A 23,765-nucleotide genomic window follows, 5' to 3' on the forward strand; every position below is an offset into this window, starting at 1 on the left:
AGCGATTTATTTTATGCCTTCAAGAGCTGTGCTTCCCCCATAGACTGGTCTCTATTCATTAGTTGTAGAACAGTTATTTATTCTCTTCAATAGCTGTAGGCACAGTCTCTTATACCTTAAAAATAGCCTACTGGTGAACACTTTTCATTAATACAACTTTACTCCAGCTTTAAGAACAATAATGTGATATATAGCAGGGTACAGTCCTTAGATTTGGTGGCTGCATTTGTTTTCTTTTTTTCAGACTAAGTACATTTTCTGCAAGTACAGAAAATTCGCCAGAAATCCAGTATTCTATAACTTCAGGGTGACAACACTGCTTCTCCATAGTTACAGTGCAGTCAGTGGAAATTATTACCTTAGAACAGAAAGTGTGTAAACACTGGTAAACCTATTTTTTATATGTAAAGAAAGACAGCCAAAGGGGTACCACAACCATATAAACTATAAATTACTCAACCTACATACGCACATACCAACTACCCCCCCCCCCCCCCGGTCACAGTCAGATCCCTTCAGGGGTGATTGGGTGATAGGGTAGATAGCATCGGTGTACACTTTTTCACTGCTTAGAGCCCAACATGTGTATACCCCTACCCGTCCATATGGAGATACACCAGAAGACCTCTTATCCTCATACTTCTTGACCATACTACCCACTCTTAGAAGCAGACAACCCTGACTACAATAGGTCTAACCCACTACAGGGGTCAGGGCACTGATAAAATGTCGACTTCCAGCGATCTTATTGTTAATCGCATTGTTTGTTCTCCGTCTGTTTTCTTTTCTTTTGCCGACTTTTTAAATGTACTCCTATGCTTGTGATTATTGTAAACCTGTAAAAAATAAATAAAATCTATTTGATAAAAAAATAAAATAAACTATATATAAGAAAAGTAGGACTTAAGGGCGGACTTCAAAGGTACCAGAAAAGGAATCAACATAAATTTTAATTAGGTACATAATTATAAACGTGAACAATATAACATTAAAACATGGATATTGGACTCTCCAAGATAAGAGCCATACAATATATACAAATCCCTATCTTGCTTTCTTACACAGAATCCCTTTATTTTTGATATTCGACAAATAAGTCCTGAAGAAGCAAATAAGCGAAATGTAAAACTTGGAATATTCTTTGTCATAACAATAATAGGGATTTGTATATATTGTATGGCTCTTATTTTGGAGCGTCCAATATCCATGTTTTTAATGTTATAATGTTTATAATTATTTATATTAAAATTATATATTTTTCTATTTATGTTGATTGCTTTTCTGGTACCTTTAAAGTCCGTCCTTAAGTCTTAATTGTCTTATTTAAAACAGATTTTTTACTTTTATTAGTAGTGATTTCACATTGTAATGTAACCCATTTAATTTATCAATTCTTGATCTACTTCCTATTAGCTCTTGATTTTGCTTCCAAATCAAACTGTTAATTTTTCCATCTAGGGAACAATACTTGGGTCATTACTTGTTCTGGATCGTGACTCAACTCCTGTCTATCCTCCAGGGAGCAGTCACAACAAGTACAATGAGACCATCGTCAACAATGAATCATTTGTACAGGAAATGTTCCAGGTGAAGCGTGAGCTTAGCGAGTATAAATTCTGGTCAGATGGCCACAGCATCCGAGGAACACTTCATGAATTTAGTAAGAAAATCTCTGTTATTCCCATTGGGAAAAAAAAATCTATATCCCTTTAGTTGTTTTTTGTATTTTTTTAACATGTATATATTTATTTATTTTATTTATTAATATATATATATATATATATATATATATATATATATATATATATATATATATATATATATATATATATATATATATATATTATTCATTTTTGTTTATATTGGTTCCAATTTAATAACCATTTGTAGGTAATGCCTTAATGTTTTGGCAGCCATAGTACCTCAAAAATATGAGATTTATGGAGTCTCTGGAGGAGATCAGACATGAATTTTCTGGTGCAGAGTTTTGTGTGCGAGAATACAGAGACCGGAAAAAAAGTAGACATGTGCACCCTGAAATATTTTGTTTCGTCCAAAAAATGTATTTATTTAGTTACTCCCGAAATTAGTTTTTATTTATTTTGTTTAGTTAAAAAATGCATTAGTCCTACAATCCGAATTAATTAAGGTCGAATCTGTCATTGAAGGCTTATGGTGTCCGTCGAATGTTCTAAGAAGATTCGACGGAGCAAATAAACTGTACGACGCCGCTATCGTACATTTCCGGTCGAATGTTCCGCCTACAAGCTATAGAAGAATTCTAATGTTGTATGACACTAGTAATAATTATATTTATAAATTATTATTACTAGTCAACAAACATTCAAATTGTTCTAAAGCCTATGGGCCGAGCATGTGACCGGAAATGTATGATTGCGGCGTCGTACAGTTTAGCTGCTTGTCGAATCTTCTTAGAACTTTCGACAGACACCATAAGCCTTCAATGACAGATTCAGCGTTTGTATGTTTTTTGCTGCTTCATCAAATCTTCGTCGTTCATGTGGAATGGTCTAACCCAACACTGTCTCTGTAATGTTGAATCTTTCCTCTCTATAATGTCGAATCTTTCCTCTCTATGTAGAATAATCTTGGACAAATAGAGTTAAGGTTAGGCACATTCGACCGCAGATTCGATAGACACAGATCGCTATTGTCAGCGTCATGTTGAATCTCCTATCTATATCGAAATGTTGTAGCAACGAAAATAAAAATAAAGCATTTTTTTATATCAAATCTTTCGGATATCGGATTCTGCGCGTTCGTTTTCCATTTGTTAAAACGATAACGAAAATACACGAAATTCGGACAAAAAAATGGGCTGGTTCACTTTTGGTTCCTTAGGCTCCATTCACACATGTGCAAATTGGCATAAAACTTTGGAAATCAACCAGTTTACTTTGGCAGATCCCCGTTCTGTCTCTGCGAAGAACGATCGCTTGCGACCGTCGTACATCGATTCCACCATGTACATCATGTATATCTTAGTTGTAACAAGTGCTTATTTGAGTTACTGTTGCCTTTCTATCATCTGGAACCAGTCTGCCCATTCTCCTCTGACCTCTGACATCAACAAGGCATTTCTGTCCACACAACTTCCGCTCACTGGATATTTTCTCTTTTTAGGACCATTCTCTGTAAACCCTAGAGATGGTTGTGCATGAAATTTCCAGTAGATCATACATTTTTGAAATACTCAGACCAGCCGTCTGGCACCAACAACCGGGCCACGTTAAAAGTCACTTAAATCTCCTTTCTTCCCCTTTCTGATACCATTGGCTGTGATTGGCTGATTAGCAATTTGTGTTACCAAGCAATTGAACAGGTGTACCCAATAAAATGGCCTGGGAGTGTACATTGTTAGCCTTGCAGAAACTCTATAATCCAGTATCTAGAATTTTGACCATCTAGTACAGCAGACAAAGCCAGCCAACAACTAGAGAGGGCAAATAAGGGCTTATGATGGGTTGCTATTAAGTATGTTTACATTGTGGCTTCAGTGCATTACACAAAGTATAATTGTATAATATGCCTTTTATATGTCTATAACAGAGCTGCTGCTGAAGGAAGGAGTACCCATAACCAAAAATATGTCCATACAAGTCATTGTTTTGGTGAATGATACAGAATACCATAATCCTGGAGGAGTCGTACTGTTGTATTTTAATGTCACTATCCTGCCGGTAGAAATTCAGTTTACTGATACTACTTACCAGTTTACTCTGAACCGAAATGCTGACCGTTTCGCCCAGGTAATTCCTAAACATAATGTTGTATATGCATGCATAGTGAATGGTCTGCCAGGTGTTCAAAACTGTAGGCAACTGAAAATCCACTATAGCTATGGTGTAACAGTCAATTTTAGCCAGAAATACAGTAAATATGATCATATAATCTGCATGATTCAACTGATGCCCCACTTTAATTGTTAACTGTAAACAAAACAATTAGCGAGTCCAGACACTAAATTGTCAAAAGTATTGGGACACCTGCCTGTAAACGCACATGAACCTAAATGGCATCCCAGTCTCAGTCCGTAGGGTTTAATATTGAGTTGGCCTTTTCCATCGGAGATTCTGACCGTGTGTGCGTGCCATCGGAGAAATTCAGATGAATTTCACTCCGATGGAATTCCGCCGGAATTCCGATGTGAATTTGGTCGGACAAAGGTCCGATCTTGTGTACGGGGCATTAGGGTCTCGGTTTAGAATGTAAAATATCCATGTGGGCCCCATCAACATAGCTGGAAGATTCTAATAAATGAAAATCCTGTTGGTGGACAAGAAATCTGAATTAGCCAGTCATGTAGAATCGAATAATGTGTTTATGGACTGTAGTGATACAAGTTCCTGTGCAGTAAAGAGGAGTTAAAGGAGCATTTGGACTGAGTCTCTATATGCCTGGTCAGGAAATAGGTGTTAGCCCGGTGACTTGGCAGTTGTAAGATTGGTTCCCCTGTGAGACTGTGCTCCTCATAACCATTGATTTTTGGGTTCACGGTGTTTGGCGTGACCCATAATAGACTGGGCTTACAACTAATGGAATCTGACTAGGTGTGTGTTTTCTGACGTGGCCTGTGGAGCAATAAGTATGGAGCTGCTGAGGTGGAACAGAGGTTATGGGACCTCCATCGCTGTAATCTATGTACGGTGGGCTTTAGCACTTTTGCAGGGGAATTGGCTTAACAACCTACTGCTAGTTTAACTATAAACTTTTCATATTTAACATAGCTAGCGTGAAGCATTCTCCTTGTGGGTGGGAGCACAACAACATGCTACATGATTCTGTGGTTGTGTGGCTTGTGGATGTAAGTGCTGGAACCAAGAGGACACATTGGGGTTGATTTAATAAAAGCAAATCCACTCTGCACTGCAATTGCACTTGGAAGTGCAGTCACTGTAGATCTGAGGGGACGATCTGAAATGAGGGGAGGCTCTGTTGATTTTATCATCCAATCATGTGCAAGCTAAAATGCTGTTTTTTATTATCCTTGCATGTCCCCCTCAGATCTACAGCGACTGCACTTCCAAGTTCTACAAAACCTGGCTGTTGTAAGTAATGAGCTTACATGTATCCAGGATGGCAATATGAGCTTTTAAGCATCTAGGCCAGCTATTCTCAACCAGGGTTCTGTGTAACCCTAAGGTTCCTCTGGAAGTTTCTAGGGGCTCCTTGATCTATAGCTGACTAACTTCCCACCTAATGATACCTATATAGTTTTGGGTCCAGCATCATTTGGTGTTGTGTGGAACCCTATGGTTCCTCTGGAAGTTTCTAGGGGCTCCTTTATCTATAGCTGACTAACTTCCCACATAATGATACCTACATAGTTTTGGGTCCAGCATCATTCGGTGTTCTGTGTAACCCTAAGGTTCCTCTGGAAGTTTCTAGGGGCTCCTTGAACTAGAGCTGACTAACTTCCCACCTAATGATACCTACATAGTTTTGGGTCCAGCACCATTTGGTGTTGTGTGGAACCCTATGGTTCCTCCGGAAGTTTCTAGGGGCTCCTTTATCTATTGCTGACTGACTTCCCACCTAATGATACCTATATAGTTTTGGGTCCAGCACCATTTGGTGTTGTGTGGAAACCTATGGTTCCTCCGGAAGTTTCTAGGGGCTCCTTTATCTATAGCTGACTGACTTCTCACCTAATGATACCTACAAATTTTGGTTCCAGCACCATTCGGTGTTCTGTGGAACCCTATGGTTCCTCCGGAAGTTTCTAGGGGCTCCTTCATCTATAGCTGACTGACTTCCCACCTAATGATACCTACATAGTTTTGGGTCCAGCATCATTTGGTGTTGTGTGGAACCCTATGGTTCCTCCGGAAGTTTCTGGGGGCTCCTTGATCTATAGCTGACTGACTTCCTACCTAATGATACCTATATAGTTTTGGGTCCAGCACCATTTGGCAGAAATCTTTTTTTCTGTCAGTAAAAGTTGCATGCTGGCCACCACTGTAAGCGAGAATTTTTTTACACTGACCACCAATGTAAGAGGCATTCTTCCCATTGACCCCCAATGAATTTATTTAAATAGGGGTTTCCTGAGACCTGAAAATTATTTCAAGGGTTTTGCTGGGGGTAAAGAGGCTGAGAAAGAATGTCTTCTGTAGTTGTACATTTTATCTGCAATATTTTTTTTTATTAAAAATTGATGGTAGAATATTAACATCTGAAGCGCTCCTTTATGTCTTGATGTAGAATGCACATTGCCATCCTCCAGGTGACCTTCATTTCTTGGCTGACCACCACTTTACAACTAATAAATGGACTGTTCTTTCTTTTCAGGAGAGTTTGTGTTTTCAGCCATTAATTTATTGTTTTTTGCAACTCTAATTTGTACTCACTGCAGAAACCAGTGGACATCTGGGTCACATGTCAGCGAAATAAATTTTATAAATGTATTGGTGAAATCGTGTCCAGAATCCCAAAAATCTTCCTCTTTTTTGAGCTGTTTGTCTTACATTGAATTTTACTGCAAATGGCATTGTCTGAAGGTTTATTCTTTAAAGTGAACCTGGCAGTTTTTCCAAGTCCTCACTGAGGACAGACACCGCAAGTTTCATTGCATTACTGTTATGACCCAAGAAAGCCTTTTATAGGTTCATCTTGGTAGGAAGGCTTGACTTTTGGATTCAGGGCCGATCCTAGGGTCACAGGTGCCTGGGTGCAGAAATATTTCTGGTGCCCCCACATGGGCATGGTCATTTTACTAACTCCTCGCTTTACAAATGTTTCTATGGCAACGTCTCAACCACAGAGATGCTCCCCCACAAAGTATTCATTACTCTGGGATCCATACATGATCTCTTAACAATAAACACAATACAGGAAGAGAAGCAGAGTACTTTATTGGGACCTGGAGGACTAAAACTAGCCGCGCTTTACTGCCAACGCCCCCGCACTGTCAGTGTGAAAGGGCTCTTGGTACATTTCATTATACATCTCATCTGTAGACAGACTACTGAGGCGCAGGTAGGGACATGGGCTGTGTATCCTATGCAATCTATCATGCCATAAAACATCTAGAGCAGGGGCAGCTCAAGCATGTGTAAAAGGATGCTGGGGATGCCATCCCCCAGTACACTGAGTACTGAACACTGTGACTCACCTTGGTTCTCTCTCTGTGCAGCTTAAGAGAGAGATGGGAGGGGGAGGCACTGAAAACTAGAACCATTGTGTCAGGAAGAGGCGTGGCCTCTCCCCCGAGCACTGCCAGGCTGGGCAGGCTGCCCTATGCTCACACACCATTTCTGGACGGACACACACCTATGCTCAGAACACTAGTTCTGGATGGTCACAAACAAGGAGGGAGGGGAGAACTCTGACACTTTGGCGCCCCCACTTCTGCAGGCACCTGGGTGCAAAGCACCCTGTGCACCCTGCCTAGGATCGGCCCTGTCTGGATTATTACTAGCCAGTTGCTATTTCAGTCCAGTAGGCAGTCAGGGTGCCCCCATTGAACAGTAGTATAGTAGTTGCCAGGCTTAGTCTTGAAGCTGAAGTGAAACTAAATCAGAGAGGTGCACAGAGGAAGCTTTCATCATTAATGCAAATTATACCAATCTTGTGGTCATCTGCTGTTTTTACAGAATGCTTACTTTTAAAAACTCATGGATGACAGGTCTGCATTAAAGTTTAGGTATAGTTAAACTTTTATTCTGTTTTGGATGAAGCTGTAAAGAATTAAAGCATTACATCCAGTTTTGCCCAGTGGCACGGCCTGCTCTCCTACAAAGTCTGCTTACTCTGATTTCACTGCAAAAGGTAAGCTTCTCACAGTGTGCATTTTAGAAGTTGCAGCAAATCACATAAAGCGCTCCTCATTTCTTGACTGGGGGACATCCAGCATCATCTAGCCGTTCCTCTCCAGCCTAACCTACCCTGGCCCATTCTCATTTACTTATTGTATTTGTGTTCTTTCAAATCTAAGGCTAAGCATCATGTGAGCTTTATGTAGGCTGGTCTGCATGCAAATGCCGTCTGTCTAGGAACAACAGCTCCTCCAGACTGATATCCACCCATCAAGGCATTTTTAAATTTGCATAACTCTTCCCAGGAGGAAGCCCACTACTTACATTAGGGCTGATAGCTCTTTAAAGGAGAACTGAGCCATGGTGCTTAGATATTTTTAGGAAGCTATGTACAGCATCCGGCTGGTACCTCTCGCCAGCCCCTATATGCTTGCTTTTTATAGGGAAGCACAGAGACCTCACTGACATCACTGATGGCATCGCTTGATCTAAAATAAAGTCTTCTTGATGAAGGGGAGTAAGGCAACTGAGTAAGGCAAAATATGTGCATTATAAATTTCAGCTTTAAAACCTTGGTCAGTTATTTGGAATGTGGAATGTGTACATAAAGAGGGGAACTATTTTAGGGTTGTCACCCGGACAGGTTTTACCATTGGAAGAGTTCCCATGACCTCTTGTTCTGACGACAACTGTAAAATTCTGGCTTTCCCTTAAAGCAGAGTTCCGAGGTAAAAAATAATAATTAAAAGTCAGCAGCTACAAATACTGCAGCTGCTGACTTTTAATATTAGGACACTTACCTGTCCAGGGCACCCACGATGGCAGCACCCGAAGGCGATCTGCCCCTCGGCTCTCGGTTGCTGCCACCGCCATCTTCGGTAAGGGAATCAGGAAGTAAAGCCTTTCGGCTTCACTTCTTGGTTCACTACTGCACATGCATGCTATCTCACTGGTCCCTGCTGTCTTCTGGGACCTGTGTGTCTCCCAGTGCGGGGGCCGGAGGAGGGGCCGTGGATTGGATTAGACAGGTATCTGCTCCCCCCTCCCCCTGAAAGGTGCCAAATGTGACACCGGAAGGGGGGGGGTGTCAAAAAGCAGAAGTTCCATATTTTGGTGGAACTCCGCTTTAACTACCTGTAACACTGACGGTGGTCACCAGGACAAATAGAGTGGTGGAATCTCCCCAATGGGGACTGAGAGGCAGCAATAAGAACTTCACAAGGGTTCTAATACATCAACTTAACTTTTACTCTATCAAAAACAAAATAAATCATATTACGCCCATTAACGATGAAAGATAAATACAGTAAAACCTTGGATTGCGAGTAACTTGGTCTACATGTTTTAGAAGACGAGCAAAAAAAAATTGTAACTGGTATTTTTTCTGTTTTACCCCAGGTAGGAAGAGTGTGCATTGAAAACTGTGAACTCTTGAAAGGAGTCAATGTGACTTACACGTTACAGACACCGAACAACACACGTCTCATTGCTATCCAAAAGGAAGCAGAAGAAATGTTTGCAACTCTGTATGTTCATGACCCGGTTGCTCTGGTGAATCACAGTGAAAAGGAATTCATGTGCAGCGTTTCCGTATCCAATGCGGAGCTCAAGAACCCAATTAAAGCCCAGGTTACAGTAATTATAGTGGGGATACGTGAGTATAAACTCCCTTTTTAATATATTTTCCTGTTTCAAATATTTTATTGATTTTTTTATATATTTTCTACAAGGATGTATACTTGAATTGTACGGCATTAAGGCCCATGTACACCTTTATTTATTTAAGTTACATTATTTAAGTTACAGTGCATTGCATTAAGGCAGCCGTTAACTTTAGATGGGTCCTCAATATACAAAACAATACATTCTGCACTATTTTGTACAATTCATCACACCACAACACAAAGAGGAGAATGCTTTGTGCTTTGGGATCATGCTATTTGTGATGTGTTGCATTGACAAAACTAGGGAAGGTATCTTATTTCTGGAATTTCTGGTCATTATCATTAACGTTTTTGTATTGAGGTGCACTTTAGTGCAGGTGCATTTGGTTTGTTTATTGGTATGCCATTTTAGGTACGTTGCGCTGGGTAAACAGTTCATTAAATTGATTTTATGTATACCAGGATAGTTTGGCAGGTTAGTATGCAATGCAATGGGTGTAGTAATATGTACAGCCTGCATTAAAGACGTTATCATATATAGTGGGTGATTTATTAGGCAATCAAAAGGCTCCTCTCTTTCACAACATACCTTCCCAGGAAGAAGAGTCTTGTAACTAGTGGCGGCTGGTGCTCCAATTTTTTTTTGGGGGGGTGCAAACAAATGAAAAAAAAAACAGCAATTGCAGCCTTACTGTGCCCATCAATTGTCTCCACTGTGCCATTAAACACAGCGACTGTGCCATTAATTGTCGCCATCGTGCCATCAAACGCAGCCGATGTGCCATTAATTATCGCCACTGTGCCATCAAACGCAGCCGCTGTGCAATTAATTGTCGCCACTGTGCCATCAAACGCAGCCACTGTGCCATCAATTGTCGCCACTGTGCCATTAAACGCAGCCACTGTGCCATTAATTGTTGCCACTGTGCCATCAAACGCAGCCACTGTGCCATCAATTGTCACCACTGTGCCATCAATTGTCGCCACTGTGCCATCAAACGCAGCCACTGTGCCATCAATTGTCGCCACTGTGCCATCAAACGCAGCCAATGTGCCATAAATTGTCGCCACTGTGCCCATCAATTGTCGCCACTGTGCTCATCAAATGTTGCCACTGTGCCCATCAATTGCCACCACTGTGCCCATCAATTGCCACCAGTTTGCCCTGTAAAATGCCGCCAGTTTGCCCTGTAAAATGCCGCCAGTTTGCCCCCTGTAAAATGCCATCCTCCTCCACGCTCCCTTGATGTCTTCTCCCGCCCTCGATGTTGCTTCAGCCAATCAGGTGACCAGTAACCAGACCCGGTGAACCGGATTGGCTGAGACACGTGTTAGGCCTTGTACAGACGGGCAAACATGTACGATGAAAACGGTCCGCCGGACCGTTTTCAGCGTACATGCCCGCCCGGAGATTTCTGTATGATGTCTGTACACACCATCATACAGAAATCCGCGCGTACACGATACGCGGCGACGAGGCCGCGCCATCGCCGCGACGATGACACGGCGACGTGCGCGGCCCTGGCATTTCAATGCTTCCACGCATGTGTCGAAGTCATTCGACGCATGCGAGGGATGGCGGCCGCTCGGACATGTACGGTAAGTCTGTACAGACGACCGAACATGTCCGACGGACAGGATTCCAGCGGGCATGTTTCTAAGCAAGTTTAGAAACATTTGCCTGCTCGAAAATGGTCTGGCGGGCAAATGTACGCTGGAATCCTGTCCGCTCGGCTGTACAGACGACCGAACATGTCTGCTGAAACTGGTCCGCGGACCAGTTTCAGCAAACATGTTCGGTCGTGTGTACAGGGCCTTAGTGTTAACCAGGGAATGCACACCCTGTGCGCCCTCTGGTTAACCATTTGGAAGCCAATTAGAGCCCACAGGCTGTAATCGGTAAGCCTATCAGAGCCGCTGGCTCTGAAAGACACTTCCAAAAGACACCCACCGCTGTTATTCAGAAAGCCGGTGCTCAACAGGGGACCACACCACCTGAATAGTGGGCGGCAGCAGCGACAATACATAGATTCATGCAATCCACGAATCTATGTATTGTTCAGTAAGTGGGTGCAGGAGAGAGCAGGCGGCGCTCCTGTGCCCACTATGGATGCACCACCACAGCTTGTAACCACTTTTTCTATTCAGAGAAATGCATTTCCCAATGTCCATCACATGGCACATACTCAGGGCAATGTATTTCCTCTCTACTGATAACAAGGCTTTTTAATTACCTTATGGGATGCATGTACTGTATATGAATGAAATATCCAGGGTGCAGAGTAAACGTTGTCTCGACTAATTTCCAGGTCTTTGTAGGCTTTTTTCTAAATAAATATGTTGCTATTTAAAGCCCAACTCCAAGAATGAACCCCCGCACTGCAACGGTTAACTGCTTGTTTCGTCTAGGAGTGCTATCGGCTATAATTAAGGCTGCAAGCCAGTTGAAACACATTAGTGGACTGCATCCCCTTTTTTAATGCATTTGCCTGATCTACAACAAAGTATTTTTGGACAGGAACACTGTGTGCAAGATATATTCTCTTACCATTAGATATGTGGACAGACGGATGTCCTTCTGTAAACCAGCATCCCCCTGCAAAGTCTTATGCCGCGTAAACACGGTCCTTTTTTGTCTTTTTCTCATGAAAAAAAACAACGTTTTTCAAACTTCATTTTAACCTCCCTGGCGGTATAATTCTGTCTGGAATTACGTACCAAAAGCGGTACAATTATTTGCAAGGAAATTTGGCATTTTATACTGTAGGCCTGTAATTCTTAGGAATAACTCACTTAAATCTGACCAAACAAGAGTCTAATAGGCATCCCGGGTATGACATTTTTTTTAAAACAAAATTATAAATTATAATATAATAAATAATTATAAATAATTATAACAAATAATAATATAATTATAATAACAATTATTCAATAATGTAATCAAATCAAAATCACTGAAATTTTCTCAGTTGTAAAATTGTCGCTGTCATTATTTTTATTTTTTTATGACGAATTTCCCCACAAATCGCTATCGCACAATTCTGCAAGTGATTATAATTTATTATCGCTGTTTTTGAGCTGATCTAAAACCATTTTTGACATAAAGGGACACTTTTGGTTGCTATGGACAATCTACAGTTTGCAGAAAGAAAGAACAGTTTTTATTATATAAAAGTACATGTAGGGCAATGGGCAGACCACTAGGGAAAAGGGGGGGGGGGTGTGTATTTTTTACATACAGTACTATAATCTATAAGATTACAGTATAATGTATGTATAGTGTTTGTTTACATTTTTGAATTTGGCCCCGATCTCCGCTCCCGTGCGTCATAACGTCGCAGGGAACGGAGATCGACGGCACAGGAGGACGCTGTGTGAATCGAGCGAGGTCCCGCTCGCTCACACAGCGCGGTGGCATTGCTGGATCCAGGACAAGGTAAGCCAGCGCACGCTGCAGGCTCTGCATATCTACCCCGAGTGTGACTCGGGGATACCGATTATAGCAGAAAAAATCCACCCCGAGTCACGCTCGGGGATACTGCCAGGAGGGTTAAAAAAACGACGTTGCCTACACACCATCGTTTTTTCAAAATGCTCTAGTAAAGCGCGGTTACGTTCAGCACTTACAACGGCACTCTGTTCCATTCAAGCTCGCATCATATCTTGCTTCTGAGCATGCACGGGTTTAAAAACGTTGTTTTAAACGTCGTTTTACCCACACACTATCATTTAAAATGACACAAAAAACGACGTTTTGAAAAACGACATAAAAAATTGAAGCATGTTCGAATTTTTTTTTGTCGTTTTTCAGAAGACATAAAACAACGTTTTCCCCACACACGGTAATTTTAAATGACGTTTTGAAAAATGTCGTTTTATTTCATCACAAAAAACGACCGTGTGTACGCGGCACGAGAAACCTGGTTGAGCAGGTATACTATTTGTATTGCATTCAGGAATAAGAGGCAATACCCTTTTCCACACTCAAGCAAATATAATGGTCAGGGGTTGGAGACCAGTCGCTATAGCTGCTCCCATCAACTAGCTGGACAAGTACAGAAGCAGGTCACCCTGGCGGATGACACAGGCTCACCTGAGGTACAGAGTCTAAGTAATAATCTGTATTTACCAGAGCTCCTGATGGTGGAGATGGGTTTTGCTACATGTTAGTACCAGGTTGTGGTCTTCAGGATCGCTCCACAAGGAAGTGATCAAGCCAGGATCCAGCAGCAGACATAGCAGGTAGGTATAAGCAGAAGCGTAGTCAGTAAACAAGCCAAAGGTCAGTAACAAGTGGTTGCGGGTTGGAATCAAGCAGAAGCTTTGTTGAGGAACAAGTCAAATATCAGTAACGAGTGGTAGCAAAGCTATGGATGGCCGCAGGAGTGACAAGACTGATATAATGGCAAGAGAGAACACAATAATCTGCAAACAGGAAGTGCAAAGGCATTGCTAAAAAAGGAAGTTCATGGGAGGTTCAACGTTCAAGAGAAACAAGGTTCAAGGCAAGATCATTTAGGGATTGTCCAGGGAGCTGTCCAGCAAGAAGAGACACTGCCAGAAACAGCAGAGGTCACAGATTCAGCCGGGTCCTGAAAGCGTGGCACCTGTCCCAGGCAGCCTCTTCTCCAAGGCACTCCCAGCTGCGGTTGTACTCCTGCCTCCTCCACATTAGCCCCGCATTGTACCTTATAATACAGAGCGAGAAGAAGAGCGCTGGACCTGGCCAGAGCAGGCAGGGCCAAACACAGAGAGGGCTTCTGTTAGAGAGTCTGTTAGATGTTCGGCGCCCCCCCCCCCCCTCTGCAGGCACCTGGGTGCAATGCATCCTGTGCACCCTGCCTAGGATCAGCCCTGAGAGCAGGGGTAAGGTAAGTACTACATCCTCTTCAACTGCTCTTAGACCCCATGGACATTCAACGCTTGCAGTGCAGGGGAGGGGGCCCTACTGCAAGGAAAGATTTTGTCTAATTTCTTGAGTTGGGCTTTAAATTATCTACTAATAAAATACAAGTCTAATTATGTTCAGAATATGATATAGATTTAAAAAAAAAAAAATCTGTGCTTGTGTTATCCAGCTAAAAAAACGGATGAGGACTGTCCTCGCTCCTGCTCAGGGAACAAGCATCAAGACGAGTGTGAGATGTGTGGGGGACTGGGCTCCCTCACCGGACGGTGCCAATGGAGACAGGGACATGGTGAAGGTAAAATGCATTTATTTGGTCACACTTGTCCCAACAGATAACAATGGCTGTAATGTTTTATAAATTCTATATGATGACTGCCTTAAAAACTGCATAAAGAAACACCTATAGCAGATTAGTCAGAAATGCTGGTTTCATTTAGCCAGATAATGGATAAAAATGCTTAGAAAATCTCATATACCCAGAAGCTCATAAAGAATGTCATAGATAGTCTTTAGAAGTCTATTTCACGGTAGTGCAACAAATGGCAAATTCATGTGCGTAAGTGCCGGTTCACATTACAGCGACTTGGGATCCGACTTGTGTCACCCCAAGTCGCGCGACATGAGAAATTCCATTGAAGTGAATGAGAGCCATCTTAATGTACACTACTGAAGTCGCTCCGACTTCAAAAAAAGGTTCCTGTACTACTTCAAGGCAACTTCTAGGCAACTTCTAGGCAACTTGAACCACTAGATTTCAATGGAAGTCGCCTCCAAAGTCGGATCACTGTCTTAACTGAAGCAACTTTACAGGAAGATAAAATAATTTTCTCAGCCAAACCCCTCCCTCCCACAGATCTGATTATTTGTATATGAATGTGCCGCAACTCTTACAGAAATGTCACAAGCATCCCTCCTTTAGTGGAGTTTTATAGGTAGAATTTCTCAACTTGGAGCTGTTGTGCGAGTAATGGAAATATCAGTTCCAGAGGATCACAAGTTTTGGCACAAAATTGTCTCAAAAATGTGACACGATAATCACACATGTGACATAATTAACAATTTTCTCTAACACAAACGAGGTCTTATGTACCTTCACTTTTCTTTACCTATCTGGCGGTATTTATTTATTAATTTGATGCAATGGAAGAGCCATACAGTAAAGGTGCCATAAATGAGAATAATTAGAATTTGCTGTCCATGGACAAATAATTTAATTTTGTTCAGCCAGGGAGTTGATCAAACAAAAGAAAAATGAATTTCCCCCCATTCACACAAGTGAGGTGGATGGAGGAATTTCTGTCCCGGGACCACCGCTGCTATCCGAACACACTGATCAGTGGCTGCCGCTCATTGGCATTAGCTGCCGATTAACAAAAGTTTTCCAGCATGTCCGTTCGACAAATGTCAATTTAGCGATCAACTTTTGTTGAGCAGGAGTGACCACACACAGATCCAAATACGGCTGGTCCCTGCTGAACTGTCTGAATATGGTTCCATCTATGACCAGCTTAAAATATAAATATTGTAGTGCTTTTATAATTTTCCAGCTACATTCATACAGCCAGAAAAGTCTTACAAATGCCTTATTGAATTGTCGTTGTTGCCCCTGTTCTCCAACATTCTTTATTCTTATTTACTTTCCAAGGTATCAGCAAAAACTATTCTACCTGTACCCCAAGTACCGCAACATGCCCTGATGGCAACTGTGATTCTGTGGAGAGCAAAGATCCATCAATCTGCCCCCAGGACTGCACAAGTGTGTTTCTTGAACTGTAGCAAGTATACCTTTGTATGATATGCTTTTGTATAAGAAACATAAAAATTACTGAAAACTGTATGTAAAAAAATACATAAAACGATTTAATACAGGTATTTATCTAGCGCCAACAATTTACTCAGCGTTCACATCAATCCCTGTCCCAAAGGATTTTACAGGCTAAAGTCCCAATCTCTTTTTTTTTTTTATATTCTTTATTTATATATATTTCAAGGAGATGATATCTCTATCGATATACATTTATAGGTTCTATTAAAGTCCCTATCTCTAATGCATTTGTATAGTTGTGTTAAAAATAATAGCAGTGGGCCAGATTCTCTAAGAATCTGCGTTGGCTTAGTGTAAGCCATTTACACTACGCCAACGCAACTTACAGGAGCAAGTGCCGTATTCCCCAAACACTTGCTCCATAATTTGCGGCGGCGTAGTGTAAATGGCCCAGCGTATGGCCGCGTAATTCGAAGGGGGCGGCTTGCATTCAAATTAAGCGCCCCCCGCGCCGATTGAACTGCGCATGCGCCGGGCTGAAAAATAGCCCAGTGCGCATGCTCCAGCTCACGACGGAAAACGTCAATGACGCCGACGTGTGCGTCATTAACGTTAAGTCGTATTCAAGAACGACTTAGGAAAACGACGTAACCGACGGAAAAATACGACGCGGACCCGACGCCATACTTAACATGGCATACGGCGGACTGGCGTAAGGTTACCCCTCATATAGCAGGGGTAACCTTACGCTTACGGAAACGACGTAAGCGACGAGTACACGACGCAAATTCGTTCGGGAATCAGCGTATCATTTGCATAGTCAAATGAGACCTGAACGTAAACGCCACCTAGCGGCCGGCGTTGCATTACATCTAAGCTCCGACGGTGTAAGTGACTTACACCTGTCGGATCTTGGCCGTATATATGCGAAAACGATTCTAGGAATCACTCGCATAGATACCCGGGCTCAGAAACAGAGATTTCCTGAGATACACCGTCGTAACTCTTCTGAGAATCTGGCCCACTGTGTTTAAAAAAGTGAGTAAAGATTAAAATCCTTATAATAGCTTTTATTTCCATACACGCATATGCATTGGGAACACAGCTTGAAGAGAAATGTTTAAAATTTGTTATTACTTTACAGAAAGTGAAGAAAAAAAGAATATTAGGCTTTTCCAAAAAATAGCAGTGTCTGCATTTTTCTTTACAAAGTCAAACATTTACTGAATAAACTGAACAAAGCTTGAAGTTTTAGCTTTCCTGTGAATCACTGAACTAATATTTAGTTGTATAACCATTGTTTCCGAGAACTGCTTCACATCTGTGTTGCATGGATGGAGTTGGCCAACTTCTGGCACCTGTGAATAGGTATTCCAGCCCAGGACAATTGCACTACATTCTACAATTCCTTTGCATTTCTTGGTTTTACCTCAGAAACAGCATTTTTGGTGGAACCCCACAAGTATTCTATTGGATTAAGGTCCGGGAATTGGGCTGGCCACTCCATAACATTAATCTTGTTGGTCTGGAACGAAGATGCTGCTCACTTACTGGTGTGTTTGGGGTTGTTGTTTGTTGAAATAACCATTTCAAGGGCAATTCCTCTTTGGCATAAGGCAACATGACCTTATCAAGTATTTTAACTTATTCAAACTAATTCGTGATCCCTGGTATGCGATAAATAGGCCCGACACCATAGTATGAGAAACATCCCCATATCATGATGCTTGTGTCACCATGCTTTACTGCCTTCACATTGTACTGTGGCTTGAATTCAGTGTTTGGGGGGCTGTCTGACAAACTGTCTGCCACTCCTAGACCCAAAAAGAACAATCTTGCTTTCATCAGTCCACAAAATGTTGCGCCATTTATCATTAGGCCAAGTCAATGTGTTCTTTGGCAGATTGTAACCTCTTCAGCACATGCCCTTTTTTCAACAATGGGACTTTGTGGGGCTTCCTGCCGCTAGCTTGGCTTCACATAGGCATCTTCTACTTGGTACTGTACTCCCATCTAACTTTACACCTTCTTTCATCACCCTGGAGCTGATCATTGGCTGAGTCTTTGCCATTTTGGCTATTCTTCGATCCATTCGAATTGTAGTTTTCTGTTTTCTTCCTCTCCTTTCTGGTTTTGGTTGCCGTTTTAAAGCATTTAAGATCGTTTTAGCTCAGCAGTCTATCAGTTTCTGCATTTCTCTATATATTTTCACCTCTCTAATCACCTTTTTTACTCAAAGTATGCTGTTCTTCAGAACAATGTCTGTAACGACCCAGTTTACTCAGATTGTCACGTACAACATTTGCTGCCTTCGCCCTTAAATAGGGGCCATCTGTTTGACACCTGTTTTTTTATCACAGACTGAATAAATTCACGAATTGAACACCACACTGCTATTATTTTGAACACGCCCCTTTCAATTAATGATTTAATTACATAGAATCAGCTGCATGCATTTCATGACTGTTGGGTCTGTTTGTATTCTATTACTCTGCTACAAGCACTAATAAATTATTTGCCATGTAGATATATCATTTATACCAAAAACAGTGATTGACCTGGTAAGTGATGTTGGACTGCTATTATTTTGAACACAACTGCCATATAATAGGGCCAATTTAGGCAGGAGACAATTGGGCTATATTCACAGTTTATCAGTGGACAGTTTGCTGCGTATAGAAGTTTCAGGTCATAACAGGACCAATTTGGAGTTGTTATTGAAATGTCTATGGCCTCGTACACACGACCGAGAAACTCGACGGGCGAAACACATCGTTTCGACAAGCCAATTTTCTCCATTCCCGTCAAGGAAATAGAGAACATGCTTTCTTTTTGGCTCGTCGAGTTTCTCGACAGTTTCCTCAATGAAAATGTACACACGACCGGTTTCCTCTGCAAAAAAATATCTCCCAACAAGTTTCTTGCTGTTTTTTGCCGAGAAACTTGGTCGTGTGTACGAGGCCTATGTCTCTCCAGGTGCATAATACATTTCAAATAAGTATATATATTGAAATAAAATGTTTTTTAGTAGCGTAGGAGAAGGCTAGGACCCCATCCGATTGTCCCTCTTGCAGATTTTCCCTCGCTTCCTGTCTGATAAAACTGTTGTTTCTCTGGCAGAAAGGAAGAGGAAATTATTTTAATGGAGCCCTGGATAGCAGTAAACTCTGGCAGCCTTTCCCATTTTATCCAAACCTAAAAGAGAAATGTTTTGAATGGACATCCACTCTTAACAGTTTGCTGTTTTGTTTGTATAGTTCAATTTACACCCAATCTGGACTTGATCTTTAGATAATCAGTTTGTCTTCCATTGCTGATTTCTGAATCTCGTAGAAAGTCTTCTGTCCTAGATTTCTGTTGATTTAAGTTGAAATCCAGGTATATAGAGTAATACATATAAGAAATAGGTATATATTACAATGGTGTAACTTCTCAAAGGAAGAAATTGTAGTTTTGTTCAGGCAAACTTGTGACCCTGGAACCCCATAAGACAGCTTAGTCAGGTCAGTGCTTAAAGGTGACAGGATATGCAACTTCTTCAAAACTATGCTCCCTGTGGTCTCATCATTAACTGAACTTATAAGCAAATCTTTGCGGGTTTTGTTGATTTAATGTTGTGTTTTTCTTTTTGATCAGAGCTGGATATCATTGGTGGTCATGAAAAAGGGATTCCTGCTGGAATTAAGGCAGGCCATGGCACATGTTATTGCTTTCTCCCTAACAAGTGTTTCTGCGAGAACAACATTGTAGAGGGTAAATCATTTCTCCATCTTTTTATTCATTCATTGAGACTGAAAATATTATGTTACTTAGGGTTCAGTCCACCCAAAATAAATGTTTTAAGTGCTGACCATATCTAATGCTGTATCAGTGCAATTAAAATTTAAGATTTATGGGGAATCTCTGGGTTATTATTGAGAGATATTCAAGTAACTGCTGGGTTACAGTGTCACAATATTTTTTACATACCCTTATAATTAGTCTGATCTTTATCACACACCTAATTGTATATACCAGTGGTCTCCAAACTGTGGCCCTTTGCTTGCCTATTTCTGACCCATGAGGCATTATTCCTGCCACTGACATCAACAATAGAGCACTATTCCTCCTGCTGACATCAACAATGGGACATATTTCCTTCCACTGACACCAACAATCAGGTGCTATTCCTTCCACTGAAACCAATGATGGGGTACTCTTCCTCCCATGGACACCAAGAATGGGACATAATTCCTTCCATTGACACTATTGATCGGGGCACTATTCCTCCCACTCACACCAACGATGGGGCGCTATTCCTCCCCCTAATACCAAAGATGACGCATTGTTTAGTCCCACTGGGCACAGTCTGGCCCCCCTAAAGTTTGAACGACTGTAAACTTGACCTTTGTTTGGAAAGATTGGAGACCCCTAGTATATACTGTATTTACTGTCAATTATGAATTTATGATTTTGGGCACTACATTTGTTTCTATGTCCAGTATATGTACCCAAAACCCTGATCTTTGTTAAAAATTGTGGATGTTGATTTTTTTACTACTCCATCAGTGGTTTAACCAATGGGCACAATTTTTTTTAAAATACTTTATAGCACTTGTTCTACTATTAGCAATGTGTGAAAGAAGGGTTCATGTGGTGCTATATTGTTTTATGTACTATTTTTGTAATTGTTGCAATAGTAATTTGAGCAGAAGTCAAAAAGTAACTTGCACTCACTGATACTCATATAACCTTGGCATATACAGTACACAGAAATGTCAGTGCAAGCTAATGATATCACTATATCTGTTATGAAGATATACAAGAAATATGTCCTTTATCATACTGGGCCTTTATTATTTCTCTGAAAAAAAAGCAAGAGAAATAATTGTTAATATAGATTTCTATTCCATACTATAATAACAATAATTAATAAGTATACAGGGCCTAATCCACAAAAACCCGGCGCAACGTATTTTTTCCCATTTAAGTTACACCGCCGCAAAATCTCTACCTAAGTGCCCGATCCACAAAGCACTTACCTAGAAATTTTGAGCAGTGTAACTTAAATCCGTCCGGCGCAAGGCGTTCCTAATTTAATGGGGCGAGTCCCATTTAAATTAGGCGCGCTCCCGCGCCGGACGTACTGCGCATGCTCCCGACGTCATTTTCCCGACGTGCTTTGCGCGGTTTTACGTTGCGCCGGGTTTTGAGAATCGCGATGGGCGTAAAAAAAAAAAACGAGTTGCGGCGGGAAAAAAAAATTAAAAAAAAAAAATGACAGCGACGCGGGATAGAATGGTCTACTTTTACAAGGTGTAAACAGTTTAGGCCTTATAAAAGCAGCCCTAATTTTGCGACGGCAAACATACTTACGGAGAAAAAACGAAGCGTAAAATCTCCGTAAGTGCTAATTTGCATACCCGAAGCGGCATTTCGACGAGAAATGCTCCCAGCGGCGGCTGCGGTACTGCATCCTAAGATCCGACAGTGTAAGTCCCTTACACATGTCGGATCTTCTGCCTATCTATGTGAAACTGATTCTGTGGATCAGTTCCATAGATAGAAACAGGGATACGACGGCGTATCAGTAGATACGCCGGCGTATCCCTTTTGTGGATTAGGCCCACAGTTCTGAAAACTTTTCTCCAGAGTCAAAAGATATAAGGAACATTTTTTCTTCTATGCTAATTACAGTAAATCCCAACTCCATAAATTAGAAAAAAATCTATGATTGCAATGCGGCTCCCCAGCACTGCACAAATTAAAAGTTTGTTATGTCTAGGTGGTATAGGAACAGGCATTGTTACCTATTCTATCCCCCACTCAGGTAAGCTCCAGCGCTGCCTTCTTCTTCACAAAGGGTCAATTAGTAGGTGGTCTCCCGTCTTCACTTATGATGCGGGGGTAGTAACTCTGCATTGTACGTAGAGGAGGTTCGAGAGCAACTGCAGCCATGATTTGTTTACAAAGGAATCATCAGGGGGGCCCAGCTGGATCACAGAATAAGTCTTTATCCTTATTTCAGTACCCCTAAACATATTTTAACTCTTGCAGTTCGGGAGGACCCACTGAAAGAGTAGATTTTTTTCTAATTCCTGGAGTTGGGCATTAACACAATTCTACACATGCACAGGTGCTCAAGGTATGCTGTGGAACCAAGTGATAAAGGAGTAGGTCGCACTCATTTTTGGGTGTACAATATATTTACAGAAATAGGGAAGTTTGTTTTTCAAAGTTGTTCAGAAATCATCCTACAGTGCATAGAAATAAATAATTGATTTCTGAAAGAAAGATTCTTGTTTTTATGTAAGAATTTGCAATTTGAGATGCATGATGTCCTATTGACTGACGTAGATATAGGGTCTGATGCATTAAACTGGGAAATTGAGGACACAATTGTTGTTGGCTTTGGTGACTCATCAGAATTCTTGTTTTTCATAAAACAAGGTGAAACTAGCGGCCATTGTCAACTATTCCAACTTTGTTGGGTCTTTTTCCTCCAGTTTTATTACATCAACCCCAAGCAAAGGGACAATTTACTGTCCTTCAGGCTTTAGGCAGGCCAGACTGTGGTCAGTGGAAGAAAGCAGTGCACCATCATTGGTTGTATTGAGAGGAATAGTGCCCCTTTTTGGTATCAGTGGGAGAAATAGGGCCCCATTGATGCTGTCAGTGAGAGGAATGGTGTCTCATCATTGGAATCAGTTGGAAGAGTAGTGTGCTAAATGCCAGATAAAGGCAAACAAAATGTGACATCCAGCCCCAAGGCCACAGTTTGGAGACCACTGCCCTAAAAAATCAAAGATGAAACCAGAGTTGTGTCTCAATAGTAAGCAAACTTACACAAACTTATTTAAATGTTTTATTTCCTCTACAGTTCCGCTGTGTGACGAAATGTGTAAAACAGTCATAGCATGTGGAGTATTCCTGTCCTTCATAATCTCGGTGCTGCTCTCGTCATATTTTATTCATCGCTATCATAAGAACTCACCCAAGCCTCCAATCGCTTCTGCTGAGATGACTTTCCGCCGGCCTGCCCAGTCTTACCCAGTCAGCTATTCCTCTAACAATGCTCGTCGTCCATCTCTGGATTCTATGGAGAACCAGGTGTCTGTGGATTCGTTTAAAATACCTGTAAGTTTTTCTGTTTGTTCTCAAAGTCTCAAATTATATATCATGTTATGGTAATGCAAGGAGAATTGCGAGTCCCAGGGAAATCAATCAAAATTCAGCTTTAAAGGGTAACTCCCCTTTTCCACCCCCTTCTAATCTTTTACTCATCCGTTCCTGATCTAGCAAGATATTGCCAATAAGACTGCACAGCCCATAGTCAAAATCTTGACAAGGCGGCTTTCCAATAAGCCAGTCCAGCACTGATCTGCACTCACATTCACTCCTATGGAGAGCTCTGGAGCATGAGCTTGTACTCTGGGCAAACTCTATATAAGAATAAATAAGATTACATTTAAGATGTTGATTGGGAAGATTTTGGCAGATTTAATGATATTTCACTGAATCCAGATTAGTTGAGTATAAAACGTGCAAGAGGATGGGGGCAATGAAGTCTTACTAGGTATTACTACTTCAAATGTCAAATATGCATTGCCACAATGTACAAAAAAATTATTTTTAAAAAGTGTTAAGTATCAGTTCTTAATCTCCTTTTG

General features: G+C 41.4%; 1 protein-coding gene across 1 annotated transcript in view; it reads left to right on the top strand.

The window, feature by feature from the left end:
• The window catches only part of RET (ret proto-oncogene), a 120,754-nt gene that overhangs the window by 69,880 nt on the left and 27,109 nt on the right, over positions 1-23,765 (top strand). The window contains exons 5-11 of the mRNA XM_040320675.1: positions 1,459-1,660; positions 3,571-3,770; positions 9,177-9,432; positions 14,521-14,646; positions 15,997-16,107; positions 19,753-19,869; positions 22,976-23,232. Coding sequence (XP_040176609.1) covers positions 1,459-1,660; positions 3,571-3,770; positions 9,177-9,432; positions 14,521-14,646; positions 15,997-16,107; positions 19,753-19,869; positions 22,976-23,232 — 1,269 coding nt within the window. The remainder of the gene's footprint in view (positions 1-1,458; positions 1,661-3,570; positions 3,771-9,176; positions 9,433-14,520; positions 14,647-15,996; positions 16,108-19,752; positions 19,870-22,975; positions 23,233-23,765) is intronic.

The sequence above is a fragment of the Rana temporaria genome, chromosome 8 (genome assembly GCF_905171775.1).
Source record: "Rana temporaria chromosome 8, aRanTem1.1, whole genome shotgun sequence".
NCBI classification, from domain to species: Eukaryota; Metazoa; Chordata; class Amphibia; order Anura; family Ranidae; genus Rana; species Rana temporaria.